This window comes from Calypte anna, chromosome 10 (assembly GCF_003957555.1).
Source record: "Calypte anna isolate BGI_N300 chromosome 10, bCalAnn1_v1.p, whole genome shotgun sequence".
NCBI lineage: Eukaryota > Metazoa > Chordata > Aves > Apodiformes > Trochilidae > Calypte > Calypte anna.
In genome coordinates, this window is record NC_044256.1 from 19,628,884 (window position 1) to 19,650,230 (window position 21,347).

General features: G+C 38.3%; 1 protein-coding gene across 1 annotated transcript in view; it reads right to left on the reverse strand.

Annotated features, from left to right (window-relative positions):
* The window catches only part of MEGF11 (multiple EGF like domains 11), a 190,425-nt gene extending 170,716 nt beyond the window's left edge, over nt 1–19,709 (reverse strand). Inside the window, exons 1-4 of the mRNA XM_030457045.1 lie at nt 19,598–19,709; nt 15,796–15,919; nt 13,299–13,400; nt 11,622–11,722 (exon numbers count right to left, since the gene is read on the reverse strand). Of these exons, the coding sequence (XP_030312905.1) occupies nt 11,622–11,722; nt 13,299–13,400; nt 15,796–15,911 (319 nt within the window). The 5' untranslated portion in view covers nt 15,912–15,919; nt 19,598–19,709. The remainder of the gene's footprint in view (nt 1–11,621; nt 11,723–13,298; nt 13,401–15,795; nt 15,920–19,597) is intronic.
* Between the last annotated feature and the right edge of the window lie 1,638 nt (nt 19,710–21,347).

Sequence of the window (21,347 nt, forward strand, 5' to 3'; positions counted from 1 at the left end):
TTCTGCTGATCAGTGATTCTAATACAATATTATTCCATGGGATAATTTTCAGCATTTAACTTTTTCTGGTAAACTATTTCCCATTGCCTCACTGCGGGGTTCAAAACAATCATTACCACAAGTTCAAACTGTTAATGAGGTTAGGAGACATCCTGAATCAGCAGAGCAGATTCTATGACCCAAGAAAGCTTTTCCTCTCTTAAGCCCTCTGTCTACTCCTTCTATCCTGGCAAATTGACCAACTCTTGCCAGCAATTTGTAGAAAATACATTTTCACTAGTTAATTTTCTACTAGAACTTGACTCATCCAACCAGCAAACTTAATAACAATTTTTCTGTAAATTGTGCTTGAGGAAGAACACTTTTTCCAATGAATGCAGAAATATTAAAGGCTACTCTTATGCACTGTCTTTTACTCTCTATGTATATGATCCAACAGACCTCACTAAATGCAGTCAAATATTACTTGCCAGAAAGAAGATCCAGGTTATTTTGAGGACTGAAGGGGGAAAGAAGCAATTCTGTGCTATAACCCGTGGAAAAATTCCCCAGTTGTGTTGTTCTTAACCTGAGAGGAAAATCTGTTTGTTGCCTCAAGTAATTAAATTCTTGACAAGCAGGAGAACAGAGGAGAAGCTCCTAAGATCCCTGCTGCTTTCAGCTGCCAACATATGGAGAAGTAGACAAACCTACCAGAAGAAGAGGAAATACAACCCAATCTACCCAAAGGCCTGGGATGGCAATTAATTACATGTGGTAATTAAATTTCAAAGTATCAGAACTGTGTGAGACTCAAAAGTTGTGGGATAGCATTTTTCCCTGACTGAACCTCACTATAGAGATTTTACTGGTATATTACTACTGCCTTGCTTCACTACCTCTGCTTTCTTGCTATGACTGTAGCACTCAAATAGATCAAGCATTTCCAGGCTCCAACACTGGCTGAGTACCTCTTTGATTTAAGCAGTGATAAAGGAAGCAAAAAGGATAATGTCAAACAAAATGAGCTATTATCAAAACCAGCACTTAACAAGTACAAGATTCTCAGAGGTGCTACAGCAGTGAGAGATGGGAGTGGGACTTTGGACTGAACAGTCCAGTACAATAACCAAACCATCTTGCCTTATTCTCTGGAAATCACCTCAAAATTATAGCACTTGCCTATTTTGCTACAGGTTTTCCACTTGGGGCACTTTGTGAAATTCTTTGTTTATAAATTCTGTCCCATTACAATCTCTGTGAAATATTTCTTCTTGGAACTGGTACCATTGCCTCCTGTCTGTAGTTCTCTGATTACTGACTTGCCCTGAATTGTGGGTCTCCTGCCAAGAAAATTCTATTTACTGTCAGTGAAAGACATAGCTCCTCTGCTGATTGATTTTCATAGGCAGGGAGAATATGCTGTGTGTGAGAGTGAGGAAGGGTGCATCAAAATTGTTGTTCCTAAAGATCAAAGGTAGATAGATCAAGGTATCTGGACTGCATGATACCTCCAACTCTCTTTGCTGAGCAATGCAACACCTAATAAAACTAAATTACACTGATTCCCCTAGATAAATTTTAGTCCTATAGCACACAGAACAAACTATTGATTTTTCAAACAAAATCTTTCTTCATTCTCATTCCAAATTTCAACAACTCAGACTAACAAAAATCCTTTTCTGGGTGTCTCACCAAACTAGGATGAATATGGACAAATTTTCTCCAGGCAAACCTGTTCTGGAGCCCAGGCTATTGATGGCCTGGAGCCTGAAGAGCCAACACACTTCAGATTGCATTTCAGATCAAGCCAGTTGAAGGTGACTCTGATAGGATCAAGGACAGAAGTTTAGTGTTTGAAGATCATGTATAAGCCACACAAACATTACTGGGGACAGAATACTGAAATGCAGACACTTTCCACTTCTCTCACATATTAAAGGAAACAACAGCATTGTGTTTCAGAGCAACTTACTGAAAAGAACTGCAAAAAAGATTCCAGGAAACAAATTGTTGTATAATTATGGGGGCTGATTCTCATCTCGAGCCACTGGTTTAAACTTTCTGTAGCCAACTCTAGATTGCAGGAGGTCAGCTGCTTTCGGATCAAGTCCAATTTCTTAGGAATGTCTAAATGTCTAGGGGAAACTATCTACTAATGAGACATGGTAAAATGTACTTTCCAATTCCTGTGATTCACACTATTTCCTGAAAATAGAAGAAGGGAGCTAGAAATAAAAACTTTTAGCTACACCATCAGAAGCTATTGAAGATGTCTACCCTTTCCCAGAAAGTAAATGTTATACAGAATTTGCATAAACAAAACTATTACACAGTATCTGGTGAAAAAATATAATATTTGCATGCTCTTAATAATGCTTTTAAAAGGAATTCTATTCAAACTGTAGATTTTCCTCAAACATGGCACTTGGGAATGCAGATGCAGTGATACCAGACCCTAAGATGTATCAGTGACTTCCTTCAGCAGAGCTGTAACTGAAAAGCTCCTTTTGTTGCTTGCTACACTGAATATCAGGTTTCATTTCCTTACAGCTATGCTTATAATGTATCTCATACACAGATTCTCCTTTTTAATCTGAAAATAATATCTTTATTTGACTCAATTTACATACTTAAGTTGTAAGCTGTTTCAAATAAGGCTGTCTTTTACTGGTTTTGCACGTGGATTTCTGGGTATTACAGTAATAAAAGTAAATCACAGTATTCAGAAACGAAAAATCTTGATAAAAAGAAGGAAAGCTTTGGGATTAAATAGATTGAAAATCACTTGACTTACTGCACCAGAGAAAGAGAGGCTTGCAAAGTGAATAACTATATTAGGAAATACTGAGCTTAAGATAAATTATTCAAAAATGTTTTGTGATCAAATCTGCAATGGACTGAAGTTCCATGAAAAAATTCCCTGGGGAGCCTTAGAAGCCTTTATGAAAAGTGAAAAGCATGTGCAGTAATACACAAATGTGGAATACTATAATCTTGTAACAGAAAGAAAGAAGAATGTCTGTGTAAACAGAGAATATCTGGTTCTGGGGGAAGTATCCATGGCTGGTTAGAAGAGCCCTGTCCCTGATTAGCCTTTTGCTATTTGATTAATACTCTTACACTGTACTAGAGTATGAAGTGTTAACAGATGGGTTTGGCTATCAGCCAGCATCATCTTCTTTCCCTGAGAATAATTAGGAAACCAAAAGGAACACTGAGTTACCAGCTGACTGTTGCAAACCTACAATTAACCACCTCTATGTACTTTGGGCACCTACCATCCCTTTTGCTCTATCACACTCTTTTTTTTCTTTTTTTTTTTTGGCCCTTGAAGAATTCCTGCAGTTTTACTTCACTGCCACCCACGTCACACAAGTAAGTGAAGCACATGTCTCAGGAAGGTGCTTTGCTATATATAAAGCTACAGAAAGAATTAGTACATCCATCTGAAAGCATAACTTCATCTGCAGATCAGTTGTAACTTCAACAGCAATGGCTGACATTTACTATTGCTGAGGTGTTAAGACTACTATGAAATGATGTATATCCACAGCTCTCAGCCAAGCTGATGGAAACTGGAGCATTCCACACCTTTGGAAGCCAGGCACCTGACACTGAAGTGTGGTTTCAACAGAAGAAGGTATTTCTTTTCTGAAGCCCCACAGTGATCTTCTGCACAGTTTGGCATCTTAATATTTTTACATTTTGAGCTAAATGATTTATGCTTCAGAGTTGTCAGTACTTTTTATTTTAACATATGTTGTAATTTTCCACAAATTTTGAAGACTTGTTTCCTAACAGAGTACTATCTGTTTGCATTAAGCTACAGAGTGGCTGTCCTATTTTATTAGGTTATCACATATTCATCAGGAATCGATTCAGTTGCAAAAGCAATTGGAAATCCATGGAATAATTTATCTTTATTTTGAGATGTAGAAAATGTGGAATAAGCTAACTGGGAACAAAGGGAACTGCAATCTCTGTAAAATCCCAGCTATTATCCAGGCTTTGAGAAACCACCATTAATAAACACAGCCAGTTTGGTATGGTATTTCATATGGCAGGCTCATGTGGTAGCCCAGTGTGAATGTCATTGGTATTTTTAAGAGGGATTACTAAAAGGTTCTAATACAGACACAGATTCCAAAAGTTCAACTAAAAGAAATGTAAATTATGAACAGGAAGATGAAAGAAGCTTTTGGGCCAAATTCAATCTGCCAAGTGCTTCCAGCCTTGGAAGGAGAGGAGATGGGAAATAGCTGAACTGTTTGTAAATGCACCCACAGGTAGCCAAATGCCTCCTCAGGTTGACACATTTGGGGCACTACAGCTGTTGCTATAAATGGTTGAGAGACCAGAAGGTGGCAGGAGCAAAGCCCTCAAACCCTCAGCCAGCCTGGGCACTGCCAGCACTGACTGCTCCTTTCCAGGGTTCTAAAGTGAGTGAAAAATATTTGAAAGAGTGATTAACATCAGCTCTCAAAGTGGTCTCCTGTCAGTCCCCTGCCATGGTTTTAATCTTAGCAGATGCCCAGGAATGAGGAAGAGGGATGCTCACACCTGGCATGGGCTGCAGGAGATCTCAGTCAACAAGGAATGTACCTTGGAATGGTCTCCCACATCTGCCTGATGGCTTCCCAGAGATCTAAAGGCAATGTGTGACAAAGACACTGGAACTGGTCAGGGAAAGGTCACAGCCAGAGGGAACTACAATTGAGAAGAAATGAAAGAAGATGCTATCTCAGATTTTCTATGTACATCAGAAGCTCTTCTTGAATGCCATCTAGATGGCCTTGCCCCCCCTCTCTCTCTCTGTACTAGCCTTTGAAACATCTTCAGAGCACAAGGGAAATCTATTAAATGAGTAAGAATGTAAAGGAGTGGTCAAGAAAAAAAACTTTAGTTTCATTTATTTCATTTCACACATCCATCTTCTTTCTGACCCTACTGATTTCAAGAAGTCAACCAGCTCACCAAATGTCTGAACTACTGATGAACTTCAGACTCTTTTGGAGGGAAAAATCTTCTGGAGTTCTGTGTCGTTGTAATCTGATAAATGGCAAATGTCCTGTATGCACCCTGAAAAACAGCTCACTCATACATGGAACACACAGAATCTTGTTTTTCTAGTTCTATGCAAGTGATAGGATAGCAGCAACACAGGGAAGGATTGAGCCACAAATCTGCTGTGAAATAGCCCCAGTGCCCACTGTGCCCTTCTAGATCAGTGTAAACTGGCATTGACAACACTGAAGTCTATTAAAGCAGAAGGAAGGGGATTTTGAAAGAGAAAGGAGACATCAAACAAGATGAAGTGAGGATGAAGTAACTGAACTTGTCCATTCAAACATGGGGGATCTCTGCTGATTTACAGCAGCTGGGGACCAACCTGTCTTTGCTAGAAGTGGGCAAATTAATGGACTAACCTATTTCTTTGAACTCAACAATGAGCTCACATCTGTTATTCTTAGGCCTTTTTTCTGCTCCTGCTGAAGCTTCCAGGCATCCAGGCCATTAGCATGAAGACTATGACTGGCCCTGAATCCAATGCCTCCTTCTGTGTCTGCATTCCCAATATTCTTTTATTCTAATCTCAGATCACCAGAAGCAGAGAGCAAAGCCTTTTTACTGCTGCACTAGCAACAGCCTAAACCTTTTTCTAACAATAATGCCTGCATAATTTTTCCTCTGATATTAATCCCCTTGAGACATTATATAGTTTCAGCATACCCTCTTTTCCACCTTTATGCTATTCTCATTCCTTTGTATGAACATTTTGTTTCTCCTCCTTCTACTGCATTTCTTCCTGACGCCCTTCCCTGATTTCATTACTACTTCCCACCAGCATCTCTGTAAATCCATCAGCATCCAGAAGCTGACTGCAAATATAAAATGATGGATGGGAGATGAGAATTGATTTTTTCACCTTGCCATCAGAGAGGTCTCTCCATTATCTTTAGGCTAAAAAGTAACCCAGGGTCTTCATCCGGGCCATAAAATGAACTGACCTACTTAGAAGGCAAGGTCTCCCTCTTCCTGTCCACATCCTCCTACCTCCCAGATGCTCAGGATGAAGCAGCAAAGGCCTCTGCTGGTTGCAGAGCTGTGGCCTTCTGTAATAGGGTGTGTTGGACATCAGAATATGGCTCCTAGGTTGCACTTGGCAGCACAAGTTGAGTGCAGATAATCAGTTCTGCTGCTTGTTCCTTCTGTTGCTCTCCTCTCAGCACACCTGCTCGTGCAATAGGAAAGAGGGATCCCTCCCAGCCACCACACACTGCTAAGAATGTGGCTGCTACTATGACTACAACTACTGCTACTAGCAGCAGAATTTAATTCCTGTGCAAGTTTCCCTTCAGATGGGAACACAGAACCCAAATTATTTTCCTCATATTCTTCACTGGAAAAAGACATAAGGAGTCCTCTCACATTCATACACAAGGAGACATTTTGAAGTGTCTCCTACTGCCCTTTCAACTCATTGATTAATAACCCTGGGTGCATAATGGCCTTCCACACCATTTTCTCACACTCCTGCATCCCAAACCAGAAAGAGAAAATGAATGTCTGCTGATACAAAGCATCCATGTACTGCTGTATCATTCCCCTTAATTTATGGTGCATTATTGATGGACAAAATGTCATTCTTGAATAATATACCAGCAAGGGTCTTAGAGAAAGACTAGCAGCAGCTTTAATGTGTCTGTAAAGAAATATCTATTTCTTCAGTCTAGCAGTTTTTAAACAATATATTTTCAAATTACAGAAGTGCTCACCATGAGGAATTTAAAATTGAGGTGAGAAGGAAAGGGACAACATTTCTTCTAAGATGTTAATGAGCTACTGCATTATAAAGTGAAAATAATCAACAAATCTGACATACAAACAAACATAAATATTCAGGGAAGCTTAAGCTGCTGATTCAACTTTTTTGAAGAGTGTAGAACTTTTGCACTGATCACATTATTTTTCTTTCCATTCTAAGTTCACTCTGCTGCTGTGCTGGTGTAACATATGCACTGCATTGCAAGTATTGCAATTCATCCAGATGGCAGGAAGCTTTGGAATTGCTCCTCCTATGGTACAGATGTTTAACAATCCAGCCATATGGCTCCAGTAAGGCAGCCTTTCCAAAAATCACAAAAACTAAGCTAGACCTGCAGCCATGTAAATGTGGGTGCAGTCCTAAGGTAGGAATGTTCATATTGCTACCCTATAAATCATGGCTCACCCTAGGAAGCTGGTCTGGCTACTGGAATGACAGAATTTGTGAAATGTTATTTAAAATCCTGAAAAGAACCAAGTCCCAAATTTGCATTATTTCACCAAATCATTCTTTTATTAAAAGACTGTTCCTCCTTTTTAAAAAAAACTTAATTAAAGGTGTCAGATACAAGGCAGCTGGAAAGAAGAGTAAATAACTACATGCAAATATAATCATGCTCCTAAGCTCAGGGCTGAGTGAAATACCACACCAGGGGCCAAGCTGAGATTCAACCAGTGAGACCAAGAATTCCTCTACAAAAAGATTTGTCAAGTCAAGGACCCTGGTGATGGTTGTGGTGATTGTAATGTGGGAAGATGAATGCTGAGAAACAATCTGAGATCAATAATATCTCGGCCACAAAAGGAAAGAACCATGAAGCAGTCAATCCATAACTCTACTGAATTTTGGCAGCTTTGAATGACAAATAAATGGCAGCAAATAAGATTGTTAAATCACTAATCCTGTCATTATTACATCCTGTCACATTGCATAGATTTATACATTAGATAAAGACTGTAACTTATGAGCCTGAAAACCAAAAGTGCTAAAAGCTAAAATATCTCAATCTATGGAAAAAAAAAAGTGAATTTCCAACCTGGTGTTTCATGGCTGCTTTATTCTTAAAAAAAGTCAGATATAAGTAGATGCCACTTATAGTCTCATCTTCTTTCTCTCTGTTGCTTGGGACTCTGACCCTTTGTTCCCAAGGAGAAATTTCTCTTTTATTTAAATCTTTAGTGCAAGAATAAGATTAAAATGGACAGATGGAACAAAGCATTGGTCTCACAGACAAAAAAATGTATCCATTTAGCACACAGGGAATCTTTCCACCTGACATATTCTTAAAGGGAAGCATTCAATTACCATCCACTCAAAGGGTAAAAACTGTTAAAGAGCCATGTAATATTCCTTTTTTTATTTTTTTTTTTAGCAGCAAAGTATGCAGAGATGCTTTTGTCTGCCACAGATACTAATCTAGGCAATATAATTTTAAAACAACCCTACTAAAACCTCAAAGGGCAGTTGAACCCTCTGCTTGTTTAAAAAAAACATATTTTCTGCCATTTATGCATTTTCTCTGTCAGAAGCTTAACTTAGCATACAAAGTAATAGTTGCTGTGATTTACTAACCAGACCACGCTGTTTGTTTTCAGGGGCAGCTCAGTGAAACACTGTGTCATGTGTTTCAGGACATCCAGAGAAGGGGAATTGTTCTACAAAACTACCAGAGTGGTAGTAACCATTTCTAAGACATCAATACAAAAACCCAAATGCACATTTGCAGCATTTTTCAGGTGGTATTTTCTGAGTATTATTGCAACCCAAAATTATTCCAAGACCTTTGTAGGCACAAAGAAGTCAATTTCCATATTCCAAAACTGCCTAACCCAGGTATTAACGGGCTGGCCAGATGTCTATTTATCACTCAGCAATTTAAATTACTTGACCTTGTACCAAATTCCACATTTTATGGGGCAGTAGCATATGAAGATCCCAAGAGGGCAAAGCAGACACCAGGGAAAGAGAGGCAGAGCAAGCTCTGGATCAATTTGATCATTTAGAACCAAGGGTAGATTTTATTAGACATCATCCATTTAGTAAGTTCCCATGGCAGGACAAAGATAAAACCATGTGTCTGACATAGCTTAAAAAAAAAATAAATAGTAAATGAGAAGGGAAAAGATCAAAACAGTAGCTGAAAGCCTTCACTCCTGCTTTAAAATCCAAGAAAGTCATTAATAGAGATTTAAACTCAGCCTTCTTTGGTCTAAACATGTCACTGTTAATTACAAAGCTATTTAACTTTTGCAAGAAATAAATTCTGTTATTAATGAAAGAAGAACCAATTAGCTTTTAATCTACACACTGTTTTTTAATCAAACTTTCTTTTGATCATCAGACTCACTGCGGGATGTATTCTCTCCTCCTCATGTTGTAGTGGCTTCCATGATTGCTAATGGAATAGATTTGAAAAGAGCTGGCTGGCTGGGGAGAACTTTCTCCACAGGGCTGGAGCTTCCTTCCCTTCATGGCAGTGGGGCTGAGTGGAAGCTTGGAGCCATGCTGCTCCATGACAGCATGTGGAAAAGTTTCCACAAGCAAACTGGAAAGGTTTTTTTTTTGATGGTGTCTCCTGCCCCATCATCTCTTGCAGCAGCTGCCATTAAAGGAGCAGGCAGGGAAAACGTCAAGAGGAATGTGGGAGAGGGCTCCTAGACAACAACATTGTTAGCAGAAAATGCCAGTGAAAAGAAAAGAAAGAAATGGGAAGGGAAAGGGAGAGGGAGGTGCAACTAGGAATGAAAATGGAACCAATTTGTGACTTCAAAGAATGATGAATGGGAGAAATTGGCACAGGAACATAACATAGAAAAAAAACCCTAAAACAAATGGGCCCAGGGCTTGGTGTGTTGGAAACCAAAGGGATGACAGGAAAAGGATTCACTGTAGCTAAACAGTGTTGTGCCTTCAAACTGTTAGTTGCAAGGTCAGAGAGTTTTGAGATGTTGTGTTTTATTATTTTTTTTTTTTGCTATGTGCCCACTTGTGGTTTCAAAACAATAAGACAAAGTATCTAGAATCAATCATTATGGACAGCTTCTTCCTTTACAGTAGTTCCCTTTCAGCTGCACTTGCTGCTCAGATCTCCTAGGAAGGAAGGAAGATAGGAAATATCCCCACAGCAGGCACTTTGCATTTATGCCCATGCAGATAATGAAATCTAAGAACCTGACCCTTGCACACTAAACAACAATATTTATCTGCACTGTGTCAAACATGAAACTTCTGCTCAGACCAGATCCCTGCTGTCTGTTCTGCAAAGCAAAACTTTGGTGTATGCTGCTATTTCTCCATGTATATATAAATAATATAAAAATAACAAATAAAGACAACATTTGCCTGGCAGCTGCAGAACTCTTCAGCATTAATAACAAAACAGCACTTTAAAATTCATGTTAATATCCTCAACAAATAAAGAAGTCTGCAGACAAGTCCTGTTGTTGCAACCAATAGGGCAATTTAAAAAGAATAAACAATCAATAGTTCACAGAGAGAAAAGCAAAAATAAACCCATTTTGTGCCAGCCAGGATTTTGAGTCACAAAATTCAAGTTGATAATAAAAGTCTGTGGAAGAACTGCTGAAACTGTATTGATACTTAAGAGATACAAAGCTAAGTGCAGACTTCACAGAGGAAGAATTTTAGCAAAGACAACAGGTTACATTTTCCAGGACTTCAGTAACAACACTTCACACTTCAAGAGATCAAATTATTACAATCCCTGTGAAATAAGGCTAATTCTAATGCCTTATTCTCAAAGGACTGGTAATTTTTCACAGTCCAAAGCCCTTTCAAAGTAACTGTTTGGCATAATGGTCATTTAAAATGAAATTAGGATCCATTTGGGTTTTTGATGTGTTCACATAGTACAACTTAAGTCCAATATAGGTACTTAGATAAAAACACCAAGAGAACTGTGTAGAAATAGCTGTAAAGCACTCTGTCAAGACATATGAAGTTAGCTGGATAATTGAATCATTTTCACATTTAAAATTATTCTGTGTCACTCTAAATCTGTCAATAAAATTTGGATTCTGATGCTGATGAAAACACTTTGTGTTTTTCTATTGTCATAAAACCATTCTAACAAGATGTAGATGAGATCCCCAGCTGCCCACTCCTTTTGAGCAAAGTGTAGCAAATACATTCCGTGTCAGAATACTTGAGAAGATAGAGGACTGAAAAGAGGTGACACTAACCTCCAGGACATTTTTAATTAACAAAGCCCTTAGGTGTTGCTGAAAGATCCATTTTGTATTTTTGTCCCCCTCTGACTGACCTAATACACTCCAGCTCTTTTTATTTACTGTATTTTGCACAGTTCAATTAGGACCAAGTTCTTCTGACATTTGCAACGCTTTAAAAAGAGCAAAATTATTAACAGGAACCCTGGGAAGCACAGTGAGATTTCTGCTCTTCTTGCCTGGAGTAAGAACTTGCAAAGTTAAGAGGCAGAAACATTACCTCTTATGCTATGTAATAGTTATTTCATAAGAGTCTTCTCAGTTCCTCTAATTCTTTTTTATGCATACTTGCATAAATTACTCCCCAAAGTGAGGTCTAATTCAAGAAAACACTCAGGATTTTGATTAACTCCCTCCTGGATGATTTCAGCTGAATTTTACCTAGATGCTTGAAATACACATACCTGAAATGTTCTGTATCTGCAGTTCTGCCTGGTGGCAGTGGGACCTACAGGTTCTGAGCAGCTCTGAAAATCAACCCTATTGCAATACATCTTTAATTTGTCTCTATCTCCTCAAAAAAATTACTTTTAATTGTCACTTCAGTGGGAAAGCTCTGTACTTACGTATACAGTAGTCTTCACTTTCATAATACCCAGGGCAGCACTGGGATCTTCTCCTGTGCATGGTTCTGAGTCCTCTTCTGTAGGCTGTTTTATAACTTATCCTAAAGAGCAAGACAGAAAACCATTTGACAATATGGAAAATCAATGCCTACTCTTGGAATTATATTTGTGTAAAATTATAGTAAGGATAGCATTCAATAATTATTTTAAAATGCATGAAAGCTTTTGATATTCAAAGCCACAATAAAAAAAATAAAAATCAATACTTGTTTTGAAGCTTGAAATATAACCTATATTATAAACACAGCACTTGTGACAGTCAATCATTGGAGCCCTTTCTAGGATTCTTATCTTAAAACATTTCCCCAGGCCTTCAGCAAGGGCAAGGGGTTTCTTCAAGACCAAATAATTAATTCCTGCATCTCAACAAGGTCAGCAATCATCGATGGAATGAACAGAATCTTCTGTGGAGCCCACTCTGCCAGCTTGCTACACAAGAAATTACCACAACAGAAACTGCTCTCCATAATACACAATAAAAAGTTAACCCCAGGTGATTTCTTCCTACTTGCTTATGATTCCAAGGCATTTCTGCTTTGAAAAATGACATTATAGTCCCAGCTCAGTGTTTAAAACATGCTTTCCCCACCACAACCTGTAGTGCACAGAAATTAAAAGGTGTTAAGCATTTGGTAGCTTTTCTTGACTTATTCATAGCATTAGCAATGATACCACATCAGAACAGGAATATCTAACATAGAATATTTAACAGTGAACATTTCAAAACAGCTTTGTTCATGTTGGTTTATTGGAAATAACCTACAGAAAGCTGGTATCTAGTACAGAAAGCTCTGTATCTCTGGTCAGTTCCATTCATTGTAACACAGAACCTAAAAAGCAAAAATCCCACACCCAGACTGGGATGGTGCTGAGCAACCTTTTTGCTACTGAACATCAAGGTACCAATTAAACTGCTAAAACTCCCTTGAAAGATTAAAAATATTGGTGGATGTTTAATAGGATACTTTTCTACCTGTCAGAATTGACATAACTTCAATATCTTGCAGCCTGGGAAAAAATAACTGTTCAGTACCAATATTCAGTGCTAGAAATGGACCCTGATCATCTTACCTGAGTTTCAATACAGATGTGGGTGCAGCATTTCTAATACAGATATAATAACACAAAATCACAGAAAGTTAGGGCTTGATAAGGGCCTCAAAAGATCATCAAGTCCAACCCCCTGACAGAGCAGGGCCACTTACAGGAGATCAAGTAGGAATACAATTATCACTAACCCTCAAGTGCCCAATTCTTCACATTTAGAAGGTGCAGGGACTTCCTACCATAAACCTGGACACTGATCTCATGGAAAGGAGAGCTGGTGATGTTTAGTCACATAATAAACACTTCCAAGCATGTGGTGGGGTTAATGACAAGGCTGCATAGCCCTGAATGGCTCATAAGGGACTGACTACCATGGATCTCAATCAAATTTCATGCCAAAATCTCTTTACTTCAATGACCTAGAATGTCAAACATAATGGTTATTGTACTAAAATACATCTTCCTGTACATACCAGTATTAGAGTACCACAAAAACTTGGATAAATAGAAGGTTAGGGGAGGAAATGAAAAGGCAAAATAAAACTAAAATGTGTGGGATTTAGCTCTTACCTGTGTCTGGTGCACTTGAACCAGTTCAGGATGTCAGTACATCTTGTATAATAAATCTGATCAAAAGGATGGGCATAGGATTCCTGGACTGTCACAGCATAGCTAGGATGAGACAAAGAAAAAAAGTGGAAAGCTGTTTGTTGGAACAGGAAAAGCTTCAGCTCCCTGTATATCCTCCTCATCTAACTCCAGAGTGAATCAATAATCCATAACTAAAACAGGCACAGAGATTTCAGTCTAAGTAGTAAGACTGCTCTCTAGAAGAGAAACAAGTATTACTAAAATTCATGTTAGCTTAGAAGGTGAAAAGGGTGTTTGGTTAACTTGAGAGTACAAATTTTAAAAAGAGAGAAAAGCACCTTGGTTTAAAATGTCTCAGTTGCCTTCCTGCCTGGGACTGTTTATTATTTCCCTTTTATTCCACATAACCAATAAGAGCTGCTATTAACTCAGCACTGCTGCATTTTGCCAGCACAATGGGATGCTCACACTTCATTTTGTGATGAAGCAGCAGCATCATTACTCCAAATATTGGGTGTACCACTCAAATAGGATCATGTGCAGAGCATCAAGGAGTGTTTATTTTTCTGCTGCACAATTTTAATCCTTCTAATTTGTAGCAGAAATAACCTCAGCACTATCTGGAAATTTTAACATGAGTTCACTTGGATCCAGGTGTGGAACACTTTGAGATGTGCTCAGAATGGGATTTTCCCCTCTTGTACAAATTAATGGATATAAACAAAAACTGGGCAAATTGATGAGAAACCACAGAGCTCCAACAAAGCTAAGAATTCAGCAGTCTCCTTCCCAAAACAGGACTGGGTGATGCAACAGGTACTTGATGAATTACTATGATTTTATTTAAAATGTCCAGGCCTCTCAAAGGATGTAGGAACAGAAACCTCATTTACTCATTAGTCTCAGTCCTTTTAAAACATTGTATGGCCCTACAGGGAGTGTGTGCAATGCTTAAGGGACTCAATCTTGGGTCATGATCTGGAAACAAGCTCTGCTTTATCAGATCTACAGTATCATTGGAGAATGATACTCAAATCATTCTAGGCAGGGTCAAGACCCAGGAATGAGTTCCTTCAAGTCACTCATTGTATTGATTGTCTTCATCATCCCAGTGTTTTCTGACTCATCAATGGAACTGCTGATATGATTAAGCCCTGGGAGACTGTATCCATGAGGGAATCCCAAATATTTCCCTCAAGGGCCTGACTGGCTTGAAATCAAAGCCTGGCCTGTACTGCCCTGCTTGTCATGCCCCTCCTAGACAAGCCAAGATTCTACTACAAGTTGCTTTTGCCCTCTATCATAATTTGACAGCAATGTTTTCACCTCTACAAAAGCCAAAATGTAACATATTTCCATTGCTCACATATCAATATAAAACAGGAGCACTCACAAATGTTTATTATTATTTTATGATCCCGTTTGTTATCCAGCAATTGCCCTAACAATCTTTTCCCTTTGATTTATTAACATCTAAGTAACAAAGTCATCTTGGTCAGTACAACCAATCAATTTTGGTATTTAATTTTTGTTTCTCCTTGATTGGGTCTCTAGGTTGCTGACTTTCTTCAGACAAAATCAATATTTTATTCCTGTGCTCTGAATGCACTTCACCTCCCACACCAGACTGCAAAATCCTATTCCTGTACAGTCTTTGCTTTGCAGCTGCATTACCTAAAATCAGTTAGTTTTCTAATTAAAGTCACTGAAGTCAAAACATAATGCCATTAAGGTATTACTCTATTTTTGCTCTTTTAGGGGGTTTATTTCACTAAAATGTGCAGTACTTCATGTTTGTGTGGAACTAAACCACAAAAGAGAAGTGGAAATTTAGCAGGTTAAAGTTAAGTGGACAAGATCTTCAGCCTCTGCAAATAAACCCTCCCTGCATGAGCGTGCACCTTATCAAAGTGAATGGGTCTCTGTGTACCACAGGAAAGGTCCTGCACAGATCCACTTTCAGTACCAGGACACTGGAACAATGGAGAGAACAAGAGTCACCAGGGCCTTTCATTCTCAGGACTTTCATGCAGATCTCTTTGATGCAGATACAGCCACAAAGTTCAGGACATCCAGAAAAAGCAAGAAGGGCTTGAAGTTTAGTCACAATCTGTAATAGTCTTGCTAGACAATAGCCAGAAAAAAGCAAGACAGAATAAGGCCACCATTTCTCTAAGTCTCTCCATAATAAATGAAAACATGTCCATGCAGCCCCTCTAGCTGAGGCTATAGAGGAGCTTTCCCAAGCACAGCTGAGCAGACAGGTAGCAGGGATGTGTGGTCTACAGCTCTACCTTTAGAACCCATCCTTTGGGATCATTCAAGCCCCCAAATGTTCTCAAAAGTGCTATTTCTGTCATGCAAACCCACGTTCTTGTTGTGAGGCATGGTGGTATTTAGAAATGGTAGCTCTTATTTGAATGAAAAAAATTGAAAAGGTTAATGAAAAAAATAAAATTGGCATGTTGTACATTACCTTTCCCAATGACTGCAAACATTTGGATCATCTGGGTTCAGGGACAATGTAGTTTTGAGCAGAAATGATAGAATAAGTCCTTTCAGAATCCACCTGAACAGCATATGTGCCACCATTGTTGTATCTAGATAAAGACAAGCATAATCATTAAAGATATTCTATCAAAACAACATCCTTTTAGGGCTTTTCATCCTGCAAATCCAAATACTGTGGAATTATTTACAAAGTAAAACACTTGAAAACAAAAATCAATCAACTAAACAGTAGAAGTTTTCAAAAAGTGCAAATACATTCTAAAAGGAATTAATATGTTTAAACCTAGTAAAGCAGATTGGTTTTATTAAGGTACTCAAGATATTGATAGCCTCAATGATATTTCCAAAGCACATTGTCTAGTGCTTGTTTTTACACCTGTCTGTACCAACAGAATCCCACCAACCTACAGACAAATGGAAGAGCACCCAAATGCCCCCTTCAGATTGAAGTGGGTTTTCCATGTGTGACTATAGCAGGCTAGATCTGAGCCATGTGCTTGTTACATGACTGAAGAGAGTTAGTCCATTTTTAACTCTTAGACTGGGGAATCACTTAGGATGATGGGAGATCAATGTATTGGGTCCCATTATGCAGAACACTGAAGATGAAATAAAAATATTTGCATTCAAGTTGGAAACAGACTGGATACAATTCACTAGATATGGGCTCTTCATGATCTTCCAGTTCAACTATTAAACCTATACCTACCTGTTGCTCACCTGAGGCTTTGAAACCAAAGTTGTAGTGTTTGCCTAGATGTCCCCAATGGCATGAGTAAAAAAATTCAAAATAGATTGGAAAGGCAAAGCTGCTTTTAAATGTAACTGCATCAGAATTGTTCATCTGGAAAATGTTAAGTCAGTAATAAATATTTTTAAACGTGCAATTCAAGCATTCAATCCATCATTCAAACCCAAAGTCCCATAAATTATTCCTGGCAGCAAGGTTGCCCTGAAAATAGATTGATTCTTCATATGATAATCTAAAAAGCACGTGGCTCATTGCCTCATGGTCCAGAACAGCAAAAAAAAAAAAAAAAAAAAAGGATGTTAAAGAGTTTACTCTGCTTGGCACTGATATATAGCCCAGCATAAAGAAGTCACCACAAAACAGAATGAATAGCAGAGGAACAGTCAGGAAAGCTGATCTGAAATTCCCTCCTGATTCAAAGCCTCCTAAGCTAGTTCAAGGACACCCACTGCCTCTAGTGGATTCAAAGTCAGGATCCCAGTGGGAATAATAGCTCATCTTTTTAATTATTCCTAGAGCTTTGCTAAACCCAAAGATAAATCTTAAGCCATGTAAGTCATATTAATGTTAATTAACATGATTTAATGGTCACGTTCCTCATGAAATGGGTTTAAGTCTATGAGTGACCATTCTCTTTCCAAGGCCCATGGCAACAAAGTGAAAGCTTACTCTGGAAATTAAAGAAGGCTGATGAGAAAAAGGCATGAGTTCTGTTTACTGAAGACTTTGCTACACTTGTCCTCCACACCACCTCTCCATGGAGGAAAAGTGTCTTGAACAACTGACTAGCATAAGTCAAGTCCAGCAAACCTGATGTTCAAAAACCAAGAGGTTGCTTGAGAGTGGAATTGAGCTTTCTTGTAATGTACCATACACCAAGAGATGTGAACCACCAAGTGTGAGGCTCAGCAAAATGACAGCCCTTGAACAAAAATAGCTTCAGAAGATACCTCTGGCTTGTTATGCTAGCTGCCATTTCAATAATATTAAATTACAAATCAAGAGAGTTTTTCAAATCAAAACAAAAATTTTGTGCTCAGTTTGTTAACTTCTGAAGAACATCAACAGCCTGGGTTTATCCTAAATTTGAAGCAGAAAGACAACCTGACTTCTGCCTAAAGAGAGAGAGTCTTTTCACATTCAATTAAGGCAGCTTTATGTTGTAATTCTGTAGTTCTGAGATCAATATTTGTTGCTAAGAAAACAATGTGTTAGCTTGATTTTTTAACCAAACACCAAAAAATTTAAGCCTTAATTGCATGCATAATATTTGTTTACAATGTATTTGAATGAAGTTCAACATTGTTTCCTAAATTTTTAATGCCAATGCTATTTTATTATCTGTTTAGAAATTAACTGCTCTGTGCAATTAATTTCTTAACTTTTCAAGTCTGATTATATATCAGAAACATCCAATGCTCCAAATACTGCAGAGCCTCATTCATCTCAAGTGTCTCTTTTTCCAACTCAAATGAAATATTTCACTTTGATCACTGTTAATAGAAAAGACCTCATGCCAAAATGGAATGGTTGCTATTACAAGATTCAGAATAAAACTCTAAAAATAGGAGAGCATATATTAGCAACCAACATCAAAAAAGAATTCAGTAATGACATCTAGTATATTTTTTTCCAGCTTTTATTGCTCAGCATAACATATGCAACATTCCTGCACTGAATGTAATTCTTGGAACATATTCTCCAAGGAGGCAGCAACAGACAATTCAGGGGGGACAGTGCCTGTAACTTAATTAAAGATACAGTCAAATTAGAGAAAACATTTCCAGTGTCTGCCACTGCCAGACTCCTGAGGATAGGCAGCCTTTTGGGGCTAGCAAGGAAATAAATGACACAGAAGTCCTCTGTGCAGTCCCTAAACAGACTCTAACTTTTTGTTCCTCCAGGTCTGATTTTTCTTTCCGGGAGTAAAAGAAGTCAATTTAGGTACAATTTGGCAAGAAAGAGGGCCTTTCAATCCAAAATGCAGTCTGGTGATTTTTCACAAGTGTCTCACCCTCTGTTAATTATAACTGATTAGGTTATGTATCTGTTCCTCATTAAGCCACTTTCACATAACGTGATGCTTTTTGAATAAATTTCAGTACTTCACCTTCAGTATTGATGCAGGTTACTGGCTCCATCAGAAAAGAAAGGAAACACTTTGATTCTGTAGCCCCAGATCTGAGCTATAGAAAAAGCAGTAAGTGGGAAGCCATTGATTGATTTGTCTGTGGATTTCACTTGGTGGAGGAAACTGTGCTGGGATTTGCAAAGAGACCAGACGATGCAGATGATAATTCAGATTCAATTAAGATCATGAAAGTGTGAAGAAAAGCTGCTTGTCACTATCTCCTGCAGTTTCTACAGCAGAAGCTGAGGATGACACTACTCCACAAAACTGGGACCTACATACAAAGAAAACCCCCCAAAAATCCTTGCTGGGAGAAGCAAGGATGGTCTAAAGCTTTCTCCTGGTATTGAAGACCTGGCTTTGGTAATATTCCTGTGAAAGAGGACTTGTGCATATTTTAAGTGGCTGGGAGAAGAAAGAAAAACAAAACTAAAACCACACATTAAATTTCCACTCTGCTTCCTTGGCTGACAGGCTAGAAAATTTAACTAAAAGTGACCATTAGAAAATGTTCTGTTCATGGGCAGAAGTAGTGAAATATTTCATTTTGACATTTCTGTCATAAAATATTTCATAACACATCTCTGACAAGAAATTCAGAGTATTTCCAGTCCATGACAAAGTTCTAAATCAAATACTTTTGGCTCAATTTGGGACAAGTTCTGAACTAGGCAAAAACCCAGTTAGGTGTCCAGCTGTAATTAGGGGAAAAATTTACAGAAATGTCTTTCACTAGCATGCAATAGTTTAAATCCTTCAATGCTTTTGAAGATGGTTCCAGTAGGTATTTCAATGTATATGCAGCCAACTGACCTAGACTGTTTTTTTTTCCCCACAAACTCCCATGCAACATATTTAACAAAGAGTAAAATAAACAAGTCTTACCTCCAAGTGGTAAAAATTCCTAATGAGTCCTGTTTATACAGACTATCAGCACATGAAAACACACAGCACATGAGCAGGAGAGCAGAGGAAAGCTCTTCAGGAGTTGCCTGGCCCTGCAAGTAATCAAATTGGAAAAACAGAAAACATTGGGTCAAAAAAACAAATGACTGGGGGAGTGGAAACAAGACAGAAATGAGATAAGCCTTCTAAAGAGTTGCCTATCAGCCAGGACTGCTGGCATTGGTTTTAATAGAATTTGATAAGTCATCTAATCATTTTTGATCTGTTAAAATGTAAATTTTAATATTCTACCTTTAAATTTTAGTGTCAGCAACATCCTGTCATGGTATCTCAGCCATTTCATTTGTCACCACCTTGCTCCCCTGTTAGAAATCAATCATGGATTCTCAGACTTTGTTTCCTATCACATAAACTACATTTTGTTTACATACAGACTTGTCCTTCTGTAATATCCCAACAAGGAAGTCCAGTTTCTTTCAGGAATTTTGATGAAAGACCTTGCAAATGCCTTCCAGAAATCTAACTGGACCTTCTTGATTCACGTGTTTACTTCAAAGAGCTTCAACAATTTCTAAGTCCTTCACAAAGTCATCTTCATTCTTCACAAATGTATTATATTTATCAAGAGGTTCCCTAAGTGTGTTTTTAATTATAGTTTCTACCAAACAGGGAAACCTAGGCACATCAAAATTAAAATGTCTCCTAGTATTTGCATGTGAGTGATTAAGGAAAATGCAAGAGAACAGTTAAGGCAGAAAGCAGAAAGTTGGATTTCAGTGAAGAAGCATTAAAGTGACTGAGTGTTTGCTGATTACATTATTTTAGTCTCTTAAGTAGTAGCAAGCTTCCAACAAGCTGCCCTCTGTGGCATTCCTCCTTCTCATCCCATCTGAAATTTTCGTGATAGTTTAGGCAAGGGACCAGTTAAACACACAGTTCCTTTGGCTCTACATCAGATTTTGTAAGAAACAAGCTGTTACAGAAGCTAAATGAGGCCATGAGTTTCAAAACTGATCAGGATTTTTTGGATGCCTCCATTTCTGATTAATAACTTGAGATACCACAAAAGGGCTGAAAAATATGCAGAGCTCAGAATGCATGCTAAGAAACAGGTTGTTTCCACTGGGAAGTCAAGAACTAAGTCACTTAAACTCACCAGAAACCTCTAAAAACTGTTGCCATGACCAGCAGAAATATTGCCAATGACAGGTTGTGGTTTTGTTCTGATTTTTAATGGAAAATTTAAAGGTGTTTTAAACAGATAAACACCAAAAGAAAGATCAGGTACTGAATTCAAAAGTACTGACAAAATGATTCTTATCATCTGAGCCCAGAAAAAGTCAAGTGATAAAAGAACTGGCAGAAAAAAACCCAGACTCTGCAGTGGGTTGCTGGGTTCCCTCTCCTGACATCTTACTTGATTAATGTGGGAAGACAGTAGATGAGAAGCTGCCTCTGCTAACAAAAGCCATTTCAGTGAACAGGGTCTATTTAAACCTCCAGGAGTCACTGTACTGGGGGCAAATCATATACTTCACATGCAGAGCAAAAAAAACCTGGTCTTCCACAAGGAGAGAACTGACCAACCTGCCACGTGCTTTAATAAGCATATTACAACCTGAAAAGTGATTAGATACTGAGGCAATAATGTATAAACACATCTGGCATAATCCATCCACTCTGAGATCAACATCTGTGCACACAGAATGCAGACACTTTCCTTTGATCC